General features: G+C 54.7%; 1 protein-coding gene across 1 annotated transcript in view; it reads left to right on the forward strand.

The window, feature by feature from the left end:
- The first annotated feature begins 22,025 nt into the window (after positions 1 to 22,025).
- Positions 22,026 to 24,808, forward strand: part of LPCAT1 (lysophosphatidylcholine acyltransferase 1) — a 68,061-nt gene continuing 65,278 nt past the window's right edge. Inside the window, exon 1 of the mRNA XM_044779512.2 lies at positions 22,026 to 22,295. Within this exon, the coding sequence (XP_044635447.2) occupies positions 22,149 to 22,295 (147 nt within the window). The 5' untranslated portion in view covers positions 22,026 to 22,148. The remainder of the gene's footprint in view (positions 22,296 to 24,808) is intronic.

Here is a 24,808-nt window from a genome sequence, read left to right on the forward strand (position 1 = left end):
AGATTTCCAGGGCTGAGCTGGCTCCGTGTGCTGAGTGATCCTGTCCCGTGGAGGGGGGACGCCTGGCCTGCGTCCAGCGGGGGACAGAAGGGATCTGTGTCATGCTGGGTCCACATCACAGCGCAGTGACGGTGGGAAAGCGGGGCGTCCGTTCACAACTGCTGGACTTGCGTGAATGAGCTTCGCTTTTCCCAAGCAGCCAAACTGTCGCTGCGTGACGAAAGTTCCCTGCCCACCAGGGTCATCGCATTTAGGTTTAAATAAAAGTATGAAAGAACCAGAAGGGATGGCAAATTCTTTTTTCTTACTCTCCTTCAGCAAAGCTGAATGGAATAACTGAGAGCAAATCCTGCTCTTCAAAACCGCGTTTGGCTGAGCACTGCCTGTGCCGCGCGCCAGCCTGGATTAATCCTCCCATTATGAGCCCCGTGAAAGACCGGCCGCCGCAGAGGTGCTGACGCCGCCAGAGCACAGCAGGCGGGTGAGACGCGAGCTCTAATTTTATTCTGAGAGCGCAAGGGCTTGGCTGCCGAGCTGCGTCTAAAATCCAGAGGCATGTAAGTGATGTCAGCAATAAAACGAACAACTGTTAGGACAACAGTTACGCTCTCAAACGAAAAACAAAATTCAAACCTGAAATTAAAAATATAAAATGTCATCCTTTCATGATCAAATCAAATGAAACTGAACACCTAAATGCAAACTTGCAATCAGGCACCTGTCGGCCTTCTCAGCGTCAGCCCCGCTCCTCCGTCCAGTTCCCGCTTCCCGGGCCTGAGACTCCACCTGGACTCGGGCGCCACATTGTTCCCCACACTGCCCGGCTCTGTGCCCACTCTCAGCCACAGTGGGTTTATTTATGGGGTTGCTTCAACCCTCCAGATGGCGTTTCGTCACCTGCCGTCTCTGCTTGTAGAGATCCCCTCCTTCTCTTAGAAGATCCTGAGTCCCCATCAGGCGATGCCGTGGACTCCGCCTCTCGCTCTGTGTCTCTTCTTGTCCCACATTGTGATTATTTCAGGGCTTCTAAAAAGTCCCCAGTCAACCAGGGGCTCGGGGCTGTGCCTCAATGTGACTAATCCTCGTGGGTGCATGTGGTTCCGGTTACTAACTCGATGCAGTTTGGCACTCGCCACACGCCTACGAACACTTTACTGTTGCTTCCCTCCATGATGGGCATTTTCAGTTTCTCACAATCCCCAAGTATAAATGATTCTCACATTGAGATTTCTCGGGGAACTATTCTGAGGAGCGAGGTTCCAGGATCACAGGGCATTGCTTCTTGACTCAGCGCACGTTCGAGGGCTGCTCAGCATCACCACGTGTCTCCCAACGCTCGGCCCCGTCAGACCCCCTCGCACGGCGGGGGGGGCTCAGGAGCCCAGGTGCAGCTCTCTGGGCTGTGAGCATGTTTCCAGCGTAGAGTGAGCACCTGCACCTTCCCTCTGTTTTTCTGCGTGCGGGTGGGTTTCCTCCTCTGAGAATTGCTTCTTCACGCACTTTGCCCATTATTTGGTTGTTCTGCTTTCTTAGAGCCACGTAGAAGCCTTTTTTGTTGCACAGAGGCTGATCTTTTCCTCAGGACATTCTTTGTAACTATTTTTTGCCCCGTTTGTGGCTTATATTTTCAGTCGGTTTATAGAGAAACATTTACAGTGTTATCTTACTAAATGCATCACGTTTTTCTCTGTGGCTTGTGATTTGGGTGGGCTTATGAGGAAATCCTTCCCCATCCCGAGGTCATGAAGGTGATCTAGCATCTTTTTAAGCTTAAGCTTACACTTTCCACATTTAATCACTCATTCTTTAGCAGTATTTTTTATTGTGGTAAAATATACATAACATAAAATTTGCCATTTAAACCATTTTTAAGTGTACAATCCAGTGGCATCAATGTCTTGCCTCCATCAGCCAAGCTCGCTCCTCGCCCCAAACAGACTCACTCATGTTTTAATTGATTTCTTCCACAGATCGTCACTGAGCACACACCACACGCAGCTCTGAGGCAAGGGAACAGAGTCGACACAGTTCCCCATCTGCAGGGCCGGCCTCGAGTGTGGGGGGCTGACAGACACAAGGGCACCACAGACAAGTGGTAAGAAACGTGGACTGGCCAAGGAGAGCCAAGGCGGCTTTTCCCAGGGACCAAGATTTGTCCCCTGGGGTCAGAACCCACCACCACCTGTGAGGTGACGTGTGGCACCCTGGCCCCGGCCATGTGATCGGCCCAATTGCACAGGATGCTGCTGCACGTCCAAGGACTTTCCTCAAGAGAGAGGATTAGAGTGCTCAGCTCTGTGGGCTGGGGTCTGTGCAGGCAGGTGCCGAAGCCCCTTAGTATGAGGATTTTGTTCTTCCAGGTGTGGACAGGAGGCCACAGCTCAAGCAGGACACAATGGCCTGGCAGCCACGATGGCCCTGGTGTGAGCTCCCAAGTCACCCAAGGGCAGCCATGAGACCAGGTGTCTGGAGAAGGGGCAGATGGCTCGGCAGAGAGGTGCTTTCGGGGTGTGGATGGACGAGGTGCCAAGCCCTGGGGTGGGGCAGCAGAGGGGTGGAGGAAGGCCCCATCCTCGGGGTCCCGGGGGCTCATGTCCCACTGGGGCTCAGCAGCGGGCTCCTGGCAGCCTCTTCACAGGTGCAGCTGGAAGGGACAGGGATGAGTTCAACTCTGGCTCCCTCGGGATTTGTTGTGGGGGAAACCCTGGCTCAGAACTCACCCCTGGATGAACGAGCAGGACGGCAGGGTTAGGGCCACACTCACGGCCCTTGGTGGGGCGTCTCAGGGCCAACTCATGGTGCTAGAGAAGACCCACAGGCTGGACCAGCCATGGCAGCAAGTCAGCGCCTGTGCCCAGCCCTGGCAGAGCCCAGACCAGATGGGCTCCCCGGCTCCAGGTGCTGCTTCTCTCACACTGGCCTAGAGCCCACGTCCAGCCTTGTCCTGACTCTTGTCACCCAGGCCACCCCCGTCACCGCCATTTTTAACATGCCTTCTCCCCAGTAGTGAGCCACCTCGGACCTTGGTGACAAAGCTGTCAGGGAGACGTCCCCAGAATGGGTGGCCGAGGCAGGCAGGTCCCACAGGGAGAAAGCATGGGGGTCTCCTCGGGCGCCTGCAGGACTCGCCTGGGGCGTCCTCCTCCAGGCGACAGTTAGAAGGTGGCCTTGACTGTGGGGCTGGAGCTTATACAATCAGAGGTGCTTTCTCTGGGAAAAATATACAAAATTGCCACAACAGACCGACCTGTGACTCTGAGTATCCATTTAGAATGCGGAAAGAAGAGGCAGCATATTACCAGCGTTTTAAAGCCGTGTGTCGAGATGCAGAAGGTTGTCAAGTGCAGAGGCCCGGCTGGCACCGCTCTGCCTGGGGGCCACTCCGTGGATGGAGAGGACGGGCACCAGCTCAGCCTCAGGCCGCGGGCGGCAGCGTTCACTGGCAGTTTAGGGAAGTTTCTTTCCGCTTTGCAGCTGCTCACCCTAGGTTGGGGGCCCCCTGGAGAAGTCCTGCCCTTTGACCTCACTGGTGCCATCGTTGCAGACCTTGCATAGCCTCTGAGCCCCTTGGCCAGCCCCGGGTGCCCCTGGGAGAGCTTGCCATGTGTGGCTCCTTCCCCTTGGGATCACAGGGGCCCATGCGAGTGCTGGGCCTAGGCTCCCAGGGCGGGGAGTGGCCAGGCGCCACCCAGGACCTCACCCGGGGAGGGGCACCCCCCTCCCCGCCTCCTGCACCTGCTGGAGCCGCCATCTCCCCCCACAGGTCCCAGAGGACCCTCTGGAAGGGTCACGGAAGGAGGGTGCGGGGGCTCGAGGGGGAGGCACCCCAGTTCCTGGGTGAGGCCGAGGGTCGTTCTCCACAGAGTGGGTGCCTGTGGCTGATGGGCAGGAGCGCTTCCACGGCACAGGCTGTCAGCCAGCCCTCCCTGACAGACGGACGGATAGACACGTCACTGCAGGAGCATCTCCAGTGCGGTGGACGCCGCCATGGTCAGAGTGTCCTGGCAGAAAGAGGGAGGACGAGGACGTATTTCCAGGACAGGTTGACTTTGTTACGGTCATTCTCATGTGTGAACAGTGGCCACAGGGCAGCATTGGGCCCTCCAATGCCTGTGGACTGTGGACGACCCCGACGCCATAGCTATCATCACCTCTACAATGGTCTTGGGCCCCTCTTGCTGCCCCCTCATCCTGCTCTGTGGCTCCCTCCCTCTGCTCACTCTAACGGGACCTGGGGGCCGCCCCGACCCCTGTCACTTCCCTCTGTCACTGTGATCCCCTGAATTCTGATCCAGTGACCTCCAGTGACCTACCCCATCACCCCGCCACGGCCTTCTCTCCCCCTCTTTCTCTCTGGGGCTGCGTCTCCTCCATGAAGGCTGCCGTCAGCGCTGCTCCACTCGTATCCACTCCCCAAGCAGTGCCAGCACATCTGGGTGTCCCTTACATGCTTGGTGGACAGAAAACAAATCAGCTTTGAGGATCTGAGAGGGAATTCAGCCCAACAGTTACAAAGAAAATGGTTGGATGACCCCTAGACAACAAAGATTCGAACATAAGGAACATGTGGATCCCAAAGATGCTGCTGGTTGTTCGACGATCAATACAATAAGAATTGGCAATGCTAATCAAATGATAGCTCGTCCACAGATTTTATTTTCTACTGAATCTCCTGCCACCAGAAACTTTCTTCACTACTGAGCTAAAACATTAAAAGGATTCTGAGAAAAAGATTAAGTTGGAGCTTAAGAAACTTGTCACATACAGCTTGAGGGATTAACCAAAAAAAAGAAGAGGTCATTGCAAAAATGTGACAAGTGTAACTACGCAAGTCTGTCTGCCCCCAGATTTCACGAGAGTTTTCTGTCTTAAAGCTCTGGATGCACCTTCTGAGAAACGTTTGCCTCACGTTGGGTCACGGTGTGTCTTTACATTTGACTGGATAAAGTAGATGATACTGTTTCACATGGCACCTGGTCCCAAGGATCCTGTAACAGGCAAGTGGCCTGACTGGGGATTCGGCCTCCCAACCCATCGACTGCAGAAAGCCCCCCGCCCCCAACACCAGGCGTCCCGTCCTCTCCTCTCTGAGCCCCAACCCTGAGAACATAACAAACTAGACAGCAGGGCGAGCAAATACCTGCCTTACATCAGGGAAATTTAAACTTACTCTGCACCCTTTAGGGCTGATCCATCCAATTTCCCAATGCGGGTTCCTACGCAAGGAACTCATCTCCACATTTCACCCCCTTACATGCAACCAGAGTAACCGGGGGAGCAGACGCAGGGGCTACACGCATGTTCCTGCAGACTCCGCCGCACCTGCTTCAGAGAATCAGGTCTCTCCTCACCTCCCGCCTGCTGGGGACCTGCAGGAATTCTTCGTGACGTGTCCTGGCTGCCACGAGCCAGGAAGCTCCTGACACCATTTTATTGACGTGATTTATGAGCCATAGTAACAGCGTACAACAATAAGCAACATCGTAAATACTTTATGAGTTCCCCTAAAATTAGACTGTTTTGCTGTATGCAGCATTTTCCCATGTTTCTTTTTTTCAGATGAAAAGATGGTGTCCTTAAATCATAGTGCCTATTGATGCATGATTTAACGTCGTTGGTTTGATATGGGCGAGCCGGGGTCTCCTGGTCTTGTGTCAGAGGCTCTTGAACTCCTGCCCATCCCCGCTGACTTCCCTGGGCAACAGGCCAACATAGAAGTGGGACAATTTACTTAGTTATTTTCTTTGTAAACCTCTTTGGACAATGATCACGGAAGAAGCAAGATCTGGAGGCAGTTCTGGGAGGGCCCACAGAGCTCCAGGGAGCAACCCGCAGACGTAGCACTCAGATTTAGACCCGAATTGCCTTCAGGGCCTGGTTGACTAACTCTCCACCAGAGCACAGCATCCCTGAGGTGGTCAACGTGTGAGTTAACACTCTCTAATAAGAGGAAGCAGGAAACCAGCTGAAAAACATTCTCTGATTTGGAATAATAATAATAATTAATAATATAAAAAGACAGCAGAGCATCAGCTCAGCTTCTCCCCAAGAGAGTACGGGGTGGACGTGGACCCACCGGTCATGAACACTGAGCAGACCCCCGAACCAAAAAAAGGCCACAGTCTTACACCTCATGGAGGAAGAAGAGGACAGTCCACTCAGTTGGCACAGCGAATGAGAAACTGCAGAATTTTCCATTTAGGGGAGCGAAGGTGGCGCACTCTTTTCGTGCTAAAACTGACAGCTACGGTTTGTCCAGAACTCTCCACAGGCCCGGCTTGGCACTAAGGTTTGACAGCAGGGTGCTATTTGCACTGACCCTTGAGATGGTGGTCTCATCAGCCCCTTTTCATAGATGAAAAAGCCAAGGCTTAAAAGTGGTAATATTGGGCCGGCCCCGTGGCCGAGTGGTTAAGTTTTTGTACTCCCCTCTGGCGGCCCAGGGTTTTGCCAGTTTGGATCCTGGGCACGGACATGGCATCACTCATCAGGCCATGCTGAGGTGGCGTCCCACATGCCACAACTAGAAGGATTTACAACTAGAATGTACAACTATGTGCTGGGGGGCTTTGGGGAGAAGAAGAAGAAAACAAAGAGGATTGGCAACAGATGTTGGCTCAGGTGCCAATCTGTAAAAAAAAAAAAAAAAAGGTGGAAATAACCCTCTAAAGTTCCCCTTAGGGTCCACGTTGGTGCCAGGTCCTAACGCACCCGCCATCCCCAGCTAGGGAGGTCTATCCAGAGAAATGTGTGTGTTTTAAGCAGTAACCAACTCAAACTGTCAAAATGAAGAACGGAGGACACACCGTCAAAGTTGGACCCACATGACCGTCCACGAATGTTAAGAAATCATTTGTTCAATGAGAAGGTGGTGAGTTGCCCCAGACACAACTACCGTCTCTTTCTCGAGGAATCAGAAATACTCAAACCTGGAGTTCTACAGAAATACACTGACTCGGTGGCCCTCTTTCATCCTGGTAGTCTAGTTGGTAGCTGAAATCACAGTAGCTTTTTACAAAATCCCGTTTGCAATCCAGGATCCAGCTCTCAAGGAACTGTGAGTAATTCCCAACTTTCACAAAAGTCAACATTGTGCATCCCCCTGCTCATGAAATCAGACTCTGCTGAGAATTCGGGGGTTGCTCTTGTCCACCCCAACTGCCCCCTTGTTGGTGGAAAGACTGCAGACCCCAGAAGATGAACGCCAAGCACGGGGTAAGACAGCAAGGGCTTAGGGAGCGGCTGTCGGGTGCCACGCCGACCCGGGCACCCCACCTGCATTCACTCTCTGAAGTTCACAGGATCCCTCGGGGGAGGTGCAACTCTATCCTGATTTTACAGATGAGGAAGGAAATCAGGGCAGAGAGAAGCCATCCCCCACCCCCCACCGAGGTCGCCGGTGCTGTAGCTCTGCCCTGTGGCTCTGTGGGGTGTCACTCACACAACAAAACCAGACTCGAGACCTGGGTCAACCCGCCCCAGCGGGAGCATCGCTGTTGGTTGACACTGGATATTTAGGATAATGCTGTTGCTCTGAGCAGGGAGGAAGGAGAACACTGTTGGAAAACGACATTGCCTCCTTGAAGCTCTGTCTAAAAGAATGGCTGAGCCAGATTGAAACCAAGGGTTTCCACATCAGATGGGGTTGGGCAACTGAACAGTTTGCAAGGAAATATTTCATTTTCAGCTTGAAGAATAGCACTGCCAAGGAAATTCGGTTCATTCGGGGTTATCAACGGGCATGTTCTAAATGGGGATCCTTCTAAAAATGCACGATGAAGTGAAACGTGCCATTCAGTTCTGACTAATCCAGCATTCCGGGACTCAAGGACGCACATCTAACCCTGCTCAGAACGTCCTTCCTCAAATACAAATGCTAGTTCCCCTCTTCGCTGTAAGACATACGCACAGTTTATGGAGTCTTTAAAATCAAACCACTTATAAAAAGGCCTTTGATCCAATAAGAGCTCCTGGCCTGGCCTCATCAATTCAAGTACCAAAAATATGTACAAGGATCCTCTTACCACAAATATCCCGAAGCCAAAGAGCCGGGTCACGTGACTCTAGCACCTGTTACCAGACACGAGCTTCCACTCAGGAGGACTTCCCTGTTTGCTGAAGCGAGAACTGCTTGTGCAAAGCAAAGCCCTGGGCCACCACAGCTGGGGCATCAGCACAAGTGTGGGGTGACACGGAGAGGGCAGGTGTGCGTGGAGAGCAGGTGTGTATGTAGGGGCAGGTGTGCATGGGGGCAGGTGTGCATGTAGCGGCAGGTGTGCATGGGGGCAGGTGTGCTTGTAGGACAGGTGTGCATGGTGGAGCAGGTGTGCATGGTGGAGCAGGTGTGCATGTAGGGCAGGTGTGCATGGAGGGGCAGGTGTGCATGGAGGGCAGGTGTGCATGGAGGGCAGGTGTGCATGTAGGACAGGTGTGCATGGAGGGGCAGGTGTGCATGGAGGGCAGGTGTGCATGGAGGGCAGGTGTGCATGTAGGACAGGTGTGCATGTAGGGCAGGTGTGCATGGAGGGCAGGTGTGCATGGAGGGCAGGTGTGCATGGAGGGCAGGTGTGCATGTAGGGGCAGGTGTGCATGTAGGGCAGGTGTGCATGTAGGGCAGGTGTGCATGTAGCGGCAGGTGTGCATGGTGGAGCAGGTGTGCTTGTAGGGCAGGTGTGCATGTAGGGCAGGTGTGCTTGGAGGGGCAGGTGTGCATGTAGGGCAGGTGTGCTTGGAGGGGCAGGTGTGCATGTAGTGGCAGGTGTGCATGGTGGAGCAGGTGTGCTTGTAGCGCAGGTGTGCATGTAGGGCAGGTGTGCATGTAGGGCAGGTGTGCATGTAGCGGCAGGTGTGCATGGGGGCAGGTGTGCACGTAGGGCAGGTGTGCATGTAGGGCAGGTGTGCATGTAGCGGCAGGTGTGCATGGTGGCAGGTGTGCATGTAGGGCAGGTGTGCATGGGGGCAGGTGTGCATGTAGGGCAGGTGTGCATGTAGGGCAGGTGTGCATGTAGCGGCAGGTGTGCATGGTGGAGCAGGTGTGCTTGTAGGGCAGGTGTGCATGTAGGGCAGGTGTGCATGGGGGCAGGTGTGCATGTAGGGCAGGTGTGCATGTAGGGCAGGTGTGCATGTAGCGGCAGGTGTGCATGGTGGAGCAGGTGTGCTTGTAGGGCAGGTGTGCATGTAGGGCAGGTGTGCATGTAGCGGCAGGTGTGCATGGTGGAGCAGGTGTGCTTGTAGGACAGGTGTGCATGTAGGGCAGGTGTGCATGGGGGCAGGTGTGCATGTAGGGCAGGTGTGCATGTAGGGCAGGTGTGCATGTAGCGGCAGGTGTGCATGGTGGAGCAGGTGTGCTTGTAGGGCAGGTGTGCATGTAGGGCAGGTGTGCATGTAGGGCAGGTGTGCATGTAGCGGCAGGTGTGCATGTAGGACAGGTGTGCATGTAGGGCAGGTGTGCATGGAGGGCAGGTGTGCTTGGAGGGGCAGGTGTGCATGTAGGGCAGGTGTGCTTGGAGGGGCAGGTGTGCATGTAGTGGCAGGTGTGCATGGTGGAGCAGGTGTGCTTGTAGCGCAGGTGTGCATGTAGGGCAGGTGTGCATGTAGGGCAGGTGTGCATGTAGCGGCAGGTGTGCATGGGGGCAGGTGTGCATGTAGGGCAGGTGTGCATGTAGGGCAGGTGTGCATGGGGGCAGGTGTGCATGGGGGCAGGTGTGCATGTAGGGCACGTGTGCATGGGGGCAGGTGTGCATGTAGGGCAGGTGTGCATGTAGGGCAGGTGTGCATGTAGCGGCAGGTGTGCATGGTGGAGCAGGTGTGCTTGTAGGGCAGGTGTGCATGTAGGGCAGGTGTGCATGGGGGCAGGTGTGCATGTAGGGCAGGTGTGCATGTAGGGCAGGTGTGCATGTAGGGCAGGTGTGCATGGTGGAGCAGGTGTGCTTGTAGGGCAGGTGTGCATGTAGGGCAGGTGTGCATGTAGCGGCAGGTGTGCATGGTGGAGCAGGTGTGCTTGTAGGACAGGTGTGCATGTAGGGCAGGTGTGCATGGGGGCAGGTGTGCATGTAGGGCAGGTGTGCATGTAGGGCAGGTGTGCATGTAGCGGCAGGTGTGCATGGTGGAGCAGGTGTGCTTGTAGGGCAGGTGTGCATGTAGGGCAGGTGTGCATGTAGGGCAGGTGTGCATGTAGCGGCAGGTGTGCATGGTGGAGCAGGTGTGCTTGTAGGGCAGGTGTGCATGTAGGGCAGGTGTGCATGTAGGGCAGGTGTGCATGTAGCAGCAGGTGTGCATGGTGGAGCAGGTGTGCTTGTAGGACAGGTGTGCATGGAGGGGCCGATGTGTGGTTAGGGGCTGGTGTGCATGCAGGGCAGTTGTGCACGTAGGGCAGGTGTGCATGCGGGGGCAGGCTGTGAGCAGATACTCAGGGTCACCTATGGCTCCACGGCCCAACTATGCACACTCGCTGAACACACCTCCGGGGGTGAGTGAGGGATGTGACAACACCCAACTGTGTGAGAAGCGCTGCCCAGGAGCCGGTGCCCAGCAGCTACACCCCTGAGAGAGAAAGAAGGGAGAGGAGCAGGCTCAGTAACCTCCCCCCCACAACATGAACAAGGTGCTTCCACCCAGCTGGGCCTCCACTGCAGGGGACCGCATGTTCGCCTCCTCACTCACTGCTTTCGGGGGCCTCTTTCCAGACCTCCTCAAACGCCCCCCGCTCCTCAGAGGCCTTCCTGGTGTCCCAGCAGGCGGTACCCCTCTCCTCCTGAAGCCCTGGACCTGTCCTGGTCCCCCTTGCCCTAGATGCCTCCCACAGGGCTCACCTGTGGGAGCAGAGCGCCCTTCCCTCTGCGTGTCCCTCTCCCAGCCAGAGCGTAGGACGTCCTCAGGGCTGTTAGATGGTGAATAGGGGGATTCCTGCCATGACATCCTTCTGGAATTACACATTTTGATTCTCCAGATGAGTTTATTCTCTTTCCTTTTTCAGACAGTGAATATCATACAACTAAAATGTCTCAGGAGTTTAGAGCCAAACTGGCCCCTTGAGAAGCTTGTCCTGATGCCCTGAGATGTCCTCAGGCTTCAAGAAGATGAAGAAGAAGGTGCTGAGGGTGGCACTAGAAGTGAAACAACCCTGGAATGGAGGATGAAGCCACAGAGGTGAGTCAGAGGCGTTTAAAGGGCTTTCTAACCCTGTCTCCATGCACGAAAACCAGCTCAACATCGCCTCGCCTTTGCTCTTTCATTCCTAGTGGCTTGCATATTCATTAGGATTATGTTCACTTGTAAGTAACAGAAAAACCCTAAACAACAACAGCTTAAACAAGATAGAAGTTTACTTCTTCCCTGCCATCAGGAAGGCCAGAGGTAGCCAGCCCAGGGTTGGGAGTACCCTCCATGGGGACCAGGACTCGGGCCCCTTCTCTCTGATTGCTCTGCTGGCATTGCTGTCATTCCCAAAGTTGTTTCACGGTCCAAGATAGATGCTGTAGCTCCAGCCATTGCGTTCACCTTCCAGCCGGCAGGAAGGCACCCTCTCCTTAAGGCACTTCCCAGAAGTTCCACAAATCATGTGCTTGTGTCCCCTTTGCTGCCAGAACTTAGATGACCGCGGCTAGCTGGCAGGCAGGCTGGGGAAAGCAGTCTGTACCCCAGATGGCCGTACTTCCTGCTGAACACGTGGTTCTATCACTGAGGAAGTGAAGACAGATGTGGGGAGAGCCAGCGGGCTCCCTTTGCCCTGGCCACTGCTCCCTTCCCTCCGTGCATCTCCATCTTCAAGAACTTGCCCTGCTCTGGGAGAGCGAGGGCTCTGTCTTCACAACTTTGCAAAAACAATTTGACACAGTGTTTCTCAAAGCCAGTTGGAAAGAATTACTGTAGCAGTCTTTCCATAACGCATCACTCCTTTGAGAATAATTGTTTTTATATTTGTGCTTTTTTCGATGTTTTAGGAAGCAAAATTACATGCAAACATTTGTTCTGCAAACCCAAAGTGTGAAGAAAGTTGGGCTCAAATACTAGAAACAAGCTCCCTGCCTCTGAATTTCAAAATCTTCTTCGTTTGCATAAAGGCTCACAGAAGAGATCGTCCTCTCAGCTGGTCTTCTCCCTTAAGGATCGGCTTCTCACGTCAAGGAAAATGACACAGACGACTCTAGTAAGGTGGGTGCTGTGTTGGTGACCTGTATTTCTGTGACAGTGGCTTCAGACTGCTGGTTTTGTGGTCAACATTACTGTCATATGTGTTCTAAATACTTACTTAAATGGTAGTGATATCATTAAATATTAAATGATAGTCGAAATTTATAAATAATAGATAAAATAATGTCAAGTCTCTAGATCCTTATTTGATGTCAAATGTCTGCATATTTGAGGAAAATGGTTTTAAGGGAAACCAAGTGTTGTGAAAATAGGACCTCCCCCTGGAAGGCCACTTGCAGAAGTGGATGACCATGGGGAGATGTCCAGCAGGAAATCCTGACACGTGAGCAGAAAGAAAGACCCCCGGAAACGAGGCCACAGCCTCACTGGCCCTGGCTACCATCTCGGTCACAGTCCTTGTGCCTCATTTTCCCCATCTACAAGATGATGGTACTTCACCCATGCAAAGTAGAAAGTCTTCCGACAAGGTGGGTGTTGCAGGGCGGCCCAGGGAGGGCGGAGCCCGACCCACTCCTCTGACCTCCCCAGGCTCCCTTGGGCCACAGCCAGGAGAGCAGCCAGGCAGAACCTGGAAGACCAGCCCGGCCACCGGAGCTCATGGGTGGGGTGCAGGGCTGGGACCAGGGTCATGGCAGTGGGTGGCAGGAGAACCAAGTCCTCGATGTGCCCTGAAGCTCTGTGTCAAGCTCGTCCTTCTCTTCTGATGTTTTGACACCCGGGGCATTGCAGACCCTAGAGGACAGCCACCCACAGAGAGCCAGCAACTCACCCGAGAGCATGCCTTCCATGGGCCCCCACCCAAGCCAGGGCCCACGCCAGCCACCTCCTCCACGCTCCCGCCTGCAGGCCCTGTCCCCCCCCCCAACTCCCACGGCAGGGACAGCCCCACCCCCAGAGCGGCTGACTGCTCACAGCGCCATCCTCAGCCTGCTCACCTGGCTACTCCATCCCTCCGGAGGAGACCACAGAAAGCTCAGCCCTCCCCGTCCTGATGCCTCCTGGGGAGCTCGTGGGATGTGCCAGGCCCTCCTCTGGGAGCAAACCACCTTTCAAGGACAGCCGTCTCCTGATCTGCTGGCCTCACTCCACCTGAATAATAAAACCTACACTTTGAAACAAGCTCTCACCTTCAGAAAATGCTGATGGATGTGAGGGGTGGGACAGAGAGGGGCCAGGATGACACCCAGGTCTCAGCCTGAGCAACCAGAGGGTGGGCCGTGGACAGGCACCTGTGGATGAATGCCCGTGGACGGGCGTGGGGCACAGGTGTGGGAGGAACTCGGAAGCTCAGCCATGGACTGGACAGGCTGAAGTATGTGTCCGACCCTGCTGTGGGCTGAACTGTGCCCCCGCATTCACATGTCGCAGCCTGACCCCAACGGGAAGTGGTCTTTGGGAGGTGCTTAAGGTGAAACGAGATCACGATGGGGGTCCTCAAGATAGGAGCCACACCCTCCTGAGCCCCCACAGGGGCCATCTCTCACCTCCCCCATGGGAGGACCAGTGCCAGGGCAGCTGGCTGGCTGCAGGCCGGAGGAGGCTCTCCCCAGAACCCAGGGCCGGTACCCTGCTCCCAGACTTGCAGCCTCCGGAGCCATGAGAAGTCAGTCCCTTGGTTAAGGCCCCATCTGTGGTGTTTTCTGTGGCCGCTGGAGCTGACTAACGCAGACCCCCAAGTGGCACTGACGTCGGACGTGTGATGTGGAGCTCAGGAACGAGGTCCAGCTGCAGAGACAAGTCCAGCATCACCCACGTGGAGCTGCTCGTAAAAGCCCAGGACCGAGGAGAGCGGGGTGGGGCCAGGGGGCACTGTGGAAGGCACATTCGGAGGTGGATCAGGCCAAGAGCCACCACCAGCCAGGACAGGGGCTGGACAGGAAGCCTGAGGGAGAGCGAGGTGACCGTGGCATCTGGAAGCCCAAGGAGAAAGGTTTCTCTCAGTCTCACTCACGTGTCACCTTGAGGGCCTGTCTGCTGGGTGGGGATGGCACTGTGCCATCACAGGCACGGCATGATGCTGTGCAGACTCATGTGTCACCGCCACAGCCGTCTACAGCGGAGGTGCTAGGAAGAGTCAGCACCCTACGTGGAACCGGTCGCCTGTAACAGGGACTTCTCACAGGTGGTGTCCTGGCCCCTGCGAGCTCGGGGAAGGGGACAGGCCCTGGAAGTCACCCTGGTGCCCTAGAATGGCCTCCGTGTTCTGTTAGCCGGGGAAGCTGAGAAGCACGGTCCCAGCCAACATGCCGATGTTCGGGCCTGTGCACGATCCACAGAAGAGAGAGCTCCTCTGGGGGACGATAAACACCAAGAGGCTGCAAGTCTCATTAAGAAGCCACATAATGCCAACTCTTTAGGGTATAAAAGCAACATTCTCTTCATGTTTCCACATTTGATAGGGCACTTAAAACGAAGTTGAGCACAGAGAAAATGACCCTTCCCTGTGTTCTAGATAAAACCCGCCCAGACGTGTAATAACTTTCAGCTGGCTGACATTTATCAGTGTTGTATTTTGACACGTTGAAGTATCCAAGTAGGTGCTTTCTGTCTCCAAATTGGCTCAGTGTTGAGCCGACTGAGGAAGCAACACGGGCACCCTTCATGGCGCTCACTCTGCTTTCTCCTGCAGACGCGTCCGCCCGCATGACCCCCTCTTGCCCAGGTACGCGGCTGTTCCCTGCTCTGAGGGGTAACCTGGTGAAGGACATGGACACCGCAGCCCAGACTCCTCCCTCCGCAGAGCCTCTGAAGACGGGGTGACAGCAAGTGACCAGAGCTGCTGCACTCCCCGCCAGGGTGTTGCTGCCACAGTGGGCAAGACAGACCCCGAAGGGGCAGAAATGGGTCTAGGCAGCACCCCAAACTCTCCTAAACCACGGTTTTGGGGGGACTCCTGAGAACAGAAAGCGTGGGCGGCAAAGTGGCCTTTTTATGACAAATTTGTACAGAAGGCTCATCGAGGCTCATCAAGCAGGAGCAACAAGAGTGAAGAGGCCACGGTAAGACCAGGTTGGCATCAGTGATGCCGCCAGAGCCACCGCAGGGCCGGGAACAGAGCACCCGTGGGGCGGGCCTTCCTCCGGAAGCCGTCCTTCGCAGAGGCGGGCCAGGCAGCTCTCTGGAAGTGTGCGTTTTGGCCCAGCTCCTCCTTCAGGATGATCAGAGAGCTGCTGCCACCAAGGCAATGACCGCTCAGCCACCTGGACAGGAGCCCTGAGCACCAGCCTCCGTGGCAGGGTGGAGCGAGGCCAGGGGCGCACATGGAGCTCACACAGGCTGCATGCGATCTTTAACATCTATTCATGGATTTTGCAGAAATTGCCCAAGATTAGCTGGCTGTAGTGGGCTGGGTTGTGTCCCCAAAAAACACGTGTCCAAGTCCTGAGCCCTGGAACCTGTGACTGTGACCTTATCTGGAGACGTGGTCTTTGCAGAGGTGATTAAGGTAAGAGCTGCAGACGGGGTCATCCTGAATTAGAGAGGCCTTAAATCCAGGGACTGATGTCCTCACAAGAGAGAGAAGAGGGTGGTTGGAGGCCCCCAGACGCTGCTCTATGTCTATTAAAGAAATCTAATTTAAGTTAAAAACACTCCCAGAAAGAAAACCACACACCCAGATGGCTTCACGGGAAATACCAACAAACATTTAAAGAAGAAATAATTCAATTCTACACAAACGCTTCCAGAAATTTCCAGTGAAGAGAGTGATCCCGGCTTATTCTGCAAGGCTAATATTGCTGAGAGCAAAACCAGACACAGATGTTACAAGAAAAGAAACTACCAGGCTAGACTCCTCGTGAGAACAGAGGCAAACACTCTTTAAAAATGTTTGCGAATAGAATCCAACGTGTAAAGAAAGGATCATCCGTCACACCCACGTGTCAAAGACAGGTGTGTCCTTCCCGCCTCTTCTCTTTAAAAGTTTCCCCAAGATGCTAGCTGGTAAAATCAGGCAAGAAAAGAAACAAAGGACCCCAGATCTGAAAGGAAGAAGTAAAACTCGCATTGCAGACAGCATGGTTTTCTACCCAGGAAATACAGAACCTATGAGAAAGCCGTTAGAACTTGCAATTGAATCTAGTAAGATGTCAGGACAGGAAATCTATACTAGAAATAGTTTACATTTGTATATACCAGCAACGAACCATCCAAAATGGACATGTCTGAAAGTACCATGTACAATAGCACCAAAATATTCATTTAATTAATTAAGTCTGACAAAAGATGTACAAGATTTGTACACTGAAAACTATAGAACATTGTTGAGAGAAAGCAAAGAAAACCTAAATAAATGGAGAGATGTACCCTATTTGTGGATCAAAAGACTTAACACTGTTAACATGTTATTTCTTCCATCCCAACAAAATGGCAGAAGGATTTTTCCCGTGGAAATTCACATGCTGATTCTAAGATCCATATAGAAACGGAAAGGATCGAGAATAGTTGCAAAAACTTTCAAAAAGAAAAACTAACTTTGAGGACCAATGCTGTCTGATTTCAAGACATATTATGAAGTTATAGTAATCAGGTTGGGGGAGAACTGGCATCAAAGTGGATAAATCGGTCAATGGGACAGAACAGACAGTGGAGACAGAAGGACATATATGCAGTCCATCAATTTTTGACAAGGGTACAGAGGTAATCTGTGGAGAAAGGATAGTCTTTACAACAAACGGTCTGGAACAACTATATATCCATAGGCAAAAAATAAAAAGCCTTTCATCTACACCTAACATCATATAAAAAATTAGCTCCCAAGAATAATAGACCTAAATGTAAAATATGAAATTATAAAACTTCTAGGAGAAAATGTTTGTTGGGGCCAGCCAGGTGGCATAGTGGTTAAGTTCCCTCCCTCTGCTTCGGTGGTTTGGGGTTTGTGGGTTTGGTTCCTGGGTGCACATCTACACACCACTCATCAAGCCATGCTGTGGTGGCGTCCCACATACAAAACAGATGAAGACTGGCACAGATGTTAGCTCAGAGACAATCTTTCTCAAGCAAAAGGAGGAAGATTAGCTATAGATGTTATGTCAGGGCCAATCTTTCTCACCAAAAGAAACAGAAAAAAAGGAAGAAGAAGAAAATATTTGTGACCTTGAATTAAGCAAGGATTTTTAAGATATAACTCTAAAAGCACAATTCATTTTAAAAATGATAGATTAAAAACAACCATAAAAGGCAGAACTAAAAGTAAATATCCTGCTATATGATCAAGTGGGGGCTTGTCCAGAAAAACAAGGTTGGTATAAGATTGGAATATCAATCAGTTCAATTCAACATATTAACAGGATTAAGGAGAAAAACTATATGACAGGTTTTTGACAAAATGACAAAAATTCCCAGCAAACTAAGAATAGAAGGGAACTTCCCCAACCTTATTAAAGATGTCTATGAGAAACCCAGCACCATTTACCACAGCACTGAAACAAAATACTTAGGGACAGAATTTTTAAAAACATAGGTAAGACCTATAAATTACAAGTAAATACTTCTACAACAGGATATAGGAAGCATGATCCATAAAAGAAATATGTTGATAAATTGGACTTCATCAAAATTTAAAACATCTGCCCTTTGAAAAGATGCTATTGATGCTTAACAAACCATGACAACACTTAGTGACTGAAAATCACAACGATTTATTGTTTCTCATGATTTTGTGGGTTTCCTAGAAGGTTTGTCCACTGCACCTGCTGGGGACCCTCATTCCACTGCATCCAACCTGAGGGTGGAACATCCACCTGGCGCAGGAACGGCCAACACGGCCTGTCATCCCCCACACTCTGTCTTCACACAACCTCCACAAGATCAACACGGCCAACAGCACTCTTCCATATGAGCCATGAACAATTAGAAAAAGTAACAAAAATGTAAGATTATTTTACCATGGCAAAAGTATAACCTCTCCAGGAATTAATCTAATAATAACGTGGAATCGTTATGTAGAACAATTTTAAACACTTTCAAAGAATGTAAAACAAGACCTAATAAATAGAAGAATAACTATGTTGGTGAAAAACAATGCTCAAAATCGCCAAGTATCTGTGTTTTCTATATGAATCATGCTTTTGATTTCCTGTATTTTCTGGTGCTGTGACATTTTGGGGCCTCGTCCCTCCCAGGGATCCTTACTGGGCAGTAAGTCTTTCAAATGCAAACCAGCCTATGCAGAGCCAACCCCCCCCCGCCCCCCCTTCCTCCACCAGCTCTCACACTCAGGGCCACGGTCCCCATTTCCTGATCACCCCAGAGCCAGGTGCCAGACAATCAGGGACAGTGCCTAGGCCCCAGAGCACCCTGAGATTAATCAAACTGGCCAATTCTAAGCCTGCTGACCCTGCCTGGCCAGTTCGCTCCTGTGGAAATCACCATAAAGGGTCCTGCCCAATTTCCCCTGGCTCCCATGCTTCCCTGTACAGCCCCCGTGGCACAGCATGACTCCTGTTTCTAGGGATCTGTGAGCAAAACTTCCTCCTTCAGGACAGTCATGGCCGTGACTCTGTCTCATCAGACCACATCAAAGCAAATCCTGGGGACCCTGACAGCCACTCTTCCTAAAGTCACCTGCACATTTAACGTAATTTGAAACAAAACCTCCAGTGGGAATTTTTAGCAACTGGACAAACTGATTCTACGAATTGATTCTATAATTTGGAAAAACGAAGTTCTCTGCCTCGCTAAGACAATCCTTGAAAAGAAGCGCCAACCGGAATTCACCCTACTGGTTGCCACGGTGCATTTACTCCAAAGGCATCGAAGTGAGAGCAGTGTGGGACCAGCACAGGAGCAAACAAGCCAGTGGAACAAAACAGAGCATCCAGAAATAGCTTTATAAATACTTCTGTTCCTGCCGAAGAGGAACCACAAATGGGAGAGAGAGATTGATAAGTGGGGGCGAGAATATTGGGTCACTATGCGGAGAAAAAAAATCTTTACCTGCATTACAAACAACCCTGAAAGGCAGAACTAAAACTAAATATTAGGAGAAAATGAAGGACAACATCTCTTTCTCTCCTGTAAATAACTCTAAAATGCAAAAAATAGACAAACCAAAAATACGCAGCCCCACAGGAATAAGCAGATACCTTGTGTTCTCAGTTCATTTGGAGTTCAGAAACATTTCTCTCTAGATCTATCCTCTTAGCACAGGAGCAGAATGAGAGCAAGGAGCCGCGGACACGGGGCACGCACCCCAGCACGGAGGATCTGTGTTCCGGGAGGGTCCAGGGACCGGGGCCCAGGTAGAGGTCTCTCCAAAACCAAGAAACTAAGTCCTGGAGATGAAAGGAAGTCCTTCCGCCTCTACTGAAAGAAACTGCTTATAACCCTGGGCCCCAGACCAATGTCTCTGAATCAAGCTTCCAGAACCCTCTGGGACTTCCAGAACATTCCATCGCTGCATTAAAACTGAAGCCTGCGTGAAGGGCCAGGGCAAACCCACGAACTTCCCAGCCTCTCCTCCCACCCGCCAGCCCCCGACGAGTTCCTTTCAGGCCTCAGGAGAAGACAGACCCCCTCACAAACCAGGGGCCTTCATCCCCAGCCGTTAACTGTCCAGCTTTGCAGCCGGAGCAGGGAGGGGGCCCTGCCCCTGGTCCCAGCACACCCCTTCCCCTGAGGTCCAGGTCCCTCAGGGCTGAGATCCGGCCACCGCCACCCCTCTCTCAGGGGGTTTCCACTAATCCCGTGAGGCAGCGCTCTGCCACCTAAGGACAGGCCCTGGGTCCCCCCCCTAAAGCAACCGTCCTGGATCCTACCATCCCTCGCGAGCCTCCATTGTGGCTCTGGACGGCCTCCCAGTTCTCTCCCTGCCGGTCCTCCCAGTGGGCAACTCCACAGACTGCCCCTTCTGGCCCCTCGGCCCCTCGGCCCTGCTCTCCTGGCCATCTTCTGCCTCGTCACCTCTGAAGGTGCACCACAGCTCTGCTGGTCGTGAATGAGTGGGGCACCCCTCCCGCTCGCTCCCTCCTCTCTCTCTTTCCCCTCACTCCACGCTGCCCCTCACACTGACCCACCAGCTCTCCCAGCTGGCCTCACGTGTCTGCGGTCAGAGCAATTGGCAACTGAGTGCCCAGGAGGTGAGCCGTGGGCTGAAGGCCACAGAGGCGAGGGAAACAGAACCCACGCACGTCCACCAGCAAATAAGCTGCACCACAGTCACGAGGACTTCCATGTCATCACGGCACAGCCGAGAGGGCTGGCACCGTGCCCGTTGCCTTTTACAGGCGTGACAACCAAGGTCTTGAGGAGACATCACTTGCTCAGGTCAAGCATAAGGTTCTGAAGTGTGTGGGACCCGCCCTGCATGTCCCTTTCTGTAAGGACGACACCGCATAGGAAGTCGTAGACTGAGTGGAACCACTGGCCTTTCTTTTGTCCCCCGGAACCCCCCCCCATTTCTCTTTCTCCATGTAATACAGAAGGGCTCTCTGCACATAGCAACATTGCCGTGTCAGCCAGCCAGGGTATCCGCTGGGCGATCAGAGGGCCAGCACTCCCTGGCCTGCTGCCCAGGCAGGGAGGAGGCTGGGGATCCCCAGGAGCCCAGGGCTTTAGAGAGGTCCACTCCCAGCCCCAGAGCAATTCAGGGAGGGCTGCCCTGCGCCTCCCCAGGGCTCCACTGCAGCTGGGGTGCTGGACCCTGTGGGTTGTCCTTCCTCACGCCTGGGGGCCACTGCCTGCTGGCGTCCTCCACCTCCTGCCTGTGGGGCCAGAGGAGACCTGCAGAGCACTCGGCTGTTCTCGCTACAAAACGCTTGTGGTGAATTTCTGAAACTCACACATTTTGACAAGGGAACTATTTTGCCCTTGCCCAGTTAATACTGCGTCACAAACTAGGGATCCCGCGTGTCCCCTTCCCCGCAGGAGTAACGCCAGAACTACGCAACTAGGGAGTGAGAAAGCATCGTAGGATTCACAAACCGCTGGCCCGGCCCACAAATGCCCGGTCTCACCATTTGGGTGGGCCCTCTGGTCTGAGCGGACCCTGGGATCCGAGCGGACCCCACGCGTCCGGGGCGGGGTCCGCCCACACCTCGGTGGGCACAGCCCACAGCCGGGACTGCACCGACTAGACCAAGGAGCAGCGCAGCGAGGACCCCTGCCCCCACCGGCCGCCTTCCAGGGTCCCCAGTCTGAGCGAGGACCGGCGAGGGGGAAGAAAAGCAGGAGGAGAGCCGCGGGGAGCTGGGTCCCGGGCGGGGTCCTAGTGCAACCGGGACCGAGTCCGCAATGGCCTCTCACACGTGCGGCCTGGCTGGCCCAGCTCCTCGTGTCCCTCGGGATTTGGGCGGGCGGGCAGCGTGGCGCCGGGACGCCCTGCGGGCTCAGCATCCGCGCCCCTGGGTGCGCGCGTGCTGGGCGCGTGCCCGCGCCTTCCCCTGTCCGCGCGTCGCTCAGGGCTGGCCGCCGCGAGCCGCGTCCCCCGCGCGCGCCGAACGGCGGAAAGGGGCTACGTGGCGGGCCTGCCCGCGCTGGGGACAGGACCTCCCTTCTCCGGGAACTAAGCCCGGCCAGCGGTCCCTGGGCCCTGCCTCTGCGGGAGGGGCTCAGCCAAGCCTCGGCGCCCCTCCGTCCTCCGGGCCCCCCACGGACCACTGACTCCTCCGGCCCCCCGGTCCTCCGGCGCCCCGGCCCCCCAACTCCCGGGGCCCCCCCACAGGCTCCCACGGCCCCCTGCTGCCCTCCCCGACTCCCCTGGTCCTCGGAGTCCGTGGGTCCCACAAGCCCCGTGCTGGCCCCCCAACCCCGGCCCCCAGCGCGAGCCTACACCCGCGGGGGCGCGGGAGGCGGGGCTCGCGCGGACGCCCCGCCCTGGCCCCGCCCCGCGGGCCCCGCCCCGCCCACGTCACGCCGCCGCCCCTCCGGCGCCTGCGCGGCCGCGCGCCAGGCCCGCTCTGCCGCCGCGCATCCTCTGCCCGCGCCCCGCTCGGCGCCCCGCTGCCCGCGCCCGCGCCCCGCGCCCTGTGCCCCTCGCGGCGGGCGGCGCGGCCATGAGGCTGCGGGGACGCGGTCCCCGGGCCGCCCCCGCCTCCAGTGCCGCCTCCAGCGCGGGGGCCGGCGACGCGCGGCTGCTGGCTCCCCCGGGGCGGAACCCCTTCGTGCACGAGCTGCGCCTCAGCGCCCTGCGAAAGGCCCAGGTGGGTGGCCCCGCGCCCGGACCGCCGCGGTGCCCTGCGGCCAGCAGCCCTCAGCCATCCTGCGTCCCGTAACCCTGGTTCCCGCCGCCCGTGCCCTGAACCGGCCCCGCATCCCGTTACCCCCGCACCCGGAGGCTGGCCCCACCCCCTTTCCCTGGATCCCCGCATCCCCTTTCCCTGGATCCCCGCACCCCAGGCGCCGCCCCACCCCCTTTCCCTGATCCCTGGCCCCCCGCAGCCCGTCGTTCCGCGCCAATGGGTCCCCTGGTCCGGGTGTCGCCTCCCGCCGCGTGCAGGCCCCGCCCGGAGCGGCTTCCCTGGATGTGAGTTTGTCACCTGATGAGCTTCGTCTGTGGGGACCTGGCTGGTCATTTGAGTCAGCGCCGGCCACAGTGGGGCGCGGGCTGTTGGGGGGGCTCCCCTGAAGATAAAAGGCAGGAGGATTTCCGCCTCTGGGTTTGCGAGTTGTTTTCCGGGGGGCGTGCAGGGGTTGGCCTGCGGCAGATGCAGGTTTGTGCAGCCTCGGTTCCAGCGCGGAGGGAGCAGTGTGCGCCCGGCTTCCGTCACGTTTTGTTCGTGGGGTGGTCTGGTCCTGGTTGAGGGAGGGGCGGCCGCAGGCAGCAGCGCGGCCTCCAGACTTGCCCCTTTCCTTCCCTCGCGTGGCTTCCGACCCGGCGGGATCCGTCCAGGGCGGTGTGCGGTCTGTGGTTGGCAGCCTCTGGTTGTGTGTTGTGTTTGCGTTTCTGTAAGATCCCGCGCAAGATGGCTTTTCTTTTCACCCCGGAAGGGTCCAGAGCGAAGGCGCAGCTTCAGGACTTGGTGGTTGTCCAGTTGGTGGGGAGTGTTTTTCCTACTGTGACAAAACTTTTTGCCTGGAGACGGACATCTTTTCACGCGTAAAGTAATGATGATGTTAAAGAGAAAAGTTCTTGGAGTCAATCTGAAGTCCTCACTTTCCCGGTCGCCTGCTTTTTCTCTAAGCGCCTTCTGGGTGGGTTTGGTTCTCATGGATGGGAGAGGAAGTTGTGGGCAGAAAGTTGAGAAGAGGGGAGAGAATGGAGCGTGGCATCCCTTCTGGTGACAGGAAAGGGCAGGGCCGTCCCCAGTTGGCTCCTGGGCCTTGTCCCTTGTCTCTGTGCTGTCCCAGCCAGACGCTGGCATCCTCCTGCCCAACTGGTCTGCTGTGTTCATTTACTTGAAGACTCGCTGTGCCAAGTGCCATAGGGTTGAGACGCACAGTCGCTTCCTCTGGGCTCCTGAATGGGCCCCCAGCCCCCAGCACCCCTCCCATCACTCATGTGGTCCAGGGGGCCTTCCTCCCCCCTGCTCGCTGCTCAGAACCCTCAGGGTACCCCTGGGTCAGGTGGTTTCCAAGACCCTCCTTGGCCCTGCCCTACCCCCAGACTTGGTGCCCTTGGCTCCAGCTGCCTGGGGGCTGTCCTTCTTCCTGCCCCTGCCCACTCTCTCCTGGCCTCTCTGCTCCTCCCTCAGATCTCGGGTGAAATATCACCTCCAGGAGGAAGACTCCTCTGCTTGGAGGTCCTTGGAGGGCCTCCTCTGCATCCCCGTCACATTCGCAGCCCCTTGTTACTGTGGGTGCCTGGGGGCCAGGCCTGTCCTGCCCGGGTGAGACCCACCCAAGAGACTTGGCTAATTGTTGAGCGAATAAACAAGTGAAAGGGATGAATGTCAGAGTCCGAAACCCCCAGCCCCCTGGAGCAGGGGTCACGCGATTGGAAACTGGAGCTTCGGAGCAGCTTCTGCGGGTTGTTTGCGGGTTGTTTCTCAGTGAACGGTTGATGGGAGTCCGAGATTTTGGTTTTAGATGTTGGCCTGCGCACCTGGATGGCATTCAGAAAAAGAACAGGTGGGTGGGATGTTTTAGCCTCCCAGAAAGGAAGAGATTCTTTGTATCCACCTCGTTGCAGTGTTTCAGAGGCCATGTCAGAATAAGGGTAGTGTATTTGTAACAAAGTGGTCATTACTGCTCTGATGTCTGCAGTGTGTGGTCGCGAATGTGTTGCTTGTGAATTCCCTCCAAGTTATGAGTCCACTCTGCAGAAACATTTTGTTTTTCACCGAGCAGTGCTCTGCAAAGCTTTCCACCTATACGTAATGTACTATGGTAAAGTTTCTACAGACTGAACTAACCCTACCCAAGCAGAGAAGCCTGCCTGGCCAAATCAGTAAGTGAATGGACCCAGCAATGACTGAGACACCCGAGGGACACTCAGAAACTCGCCTAAATTCTGAGTTCACCTCAACCAGCAAGGGTGCCTGCGTTTTCCTGTTAGCATCTGCTGCCCGGGAGGGGCTGCCACGTGTCTGCGGGTTAATGACCAGTCCATCTGTCATTTAACTGCAGATTTAGCAAGGAGCTTAAGCATCTCTTGGACAGAAAACAACACGTTAAGATCTGAAAACCGTGAATAGTGTAATACTGGGTAGTCTCATGGAGATTTGTTGCTTTCGGAGTCAAGAGATGGATTTCTATCACCTGGGTTTTTTTGGTA

The sequence above is a fragment of the Equus asinus genome, chromosome 10 (assembly GCF_041296235.1).
Source record: "Equus asinus isolate D_3611 breed Donkey chromosome 10, EquAss-T2T_v2, whole genome shotgun sequence".
NCBI lineage: Eukaryota > Metazoa > Chordata > Mammalia > Perissodactyla > Equidae > Equus > Equus asinus.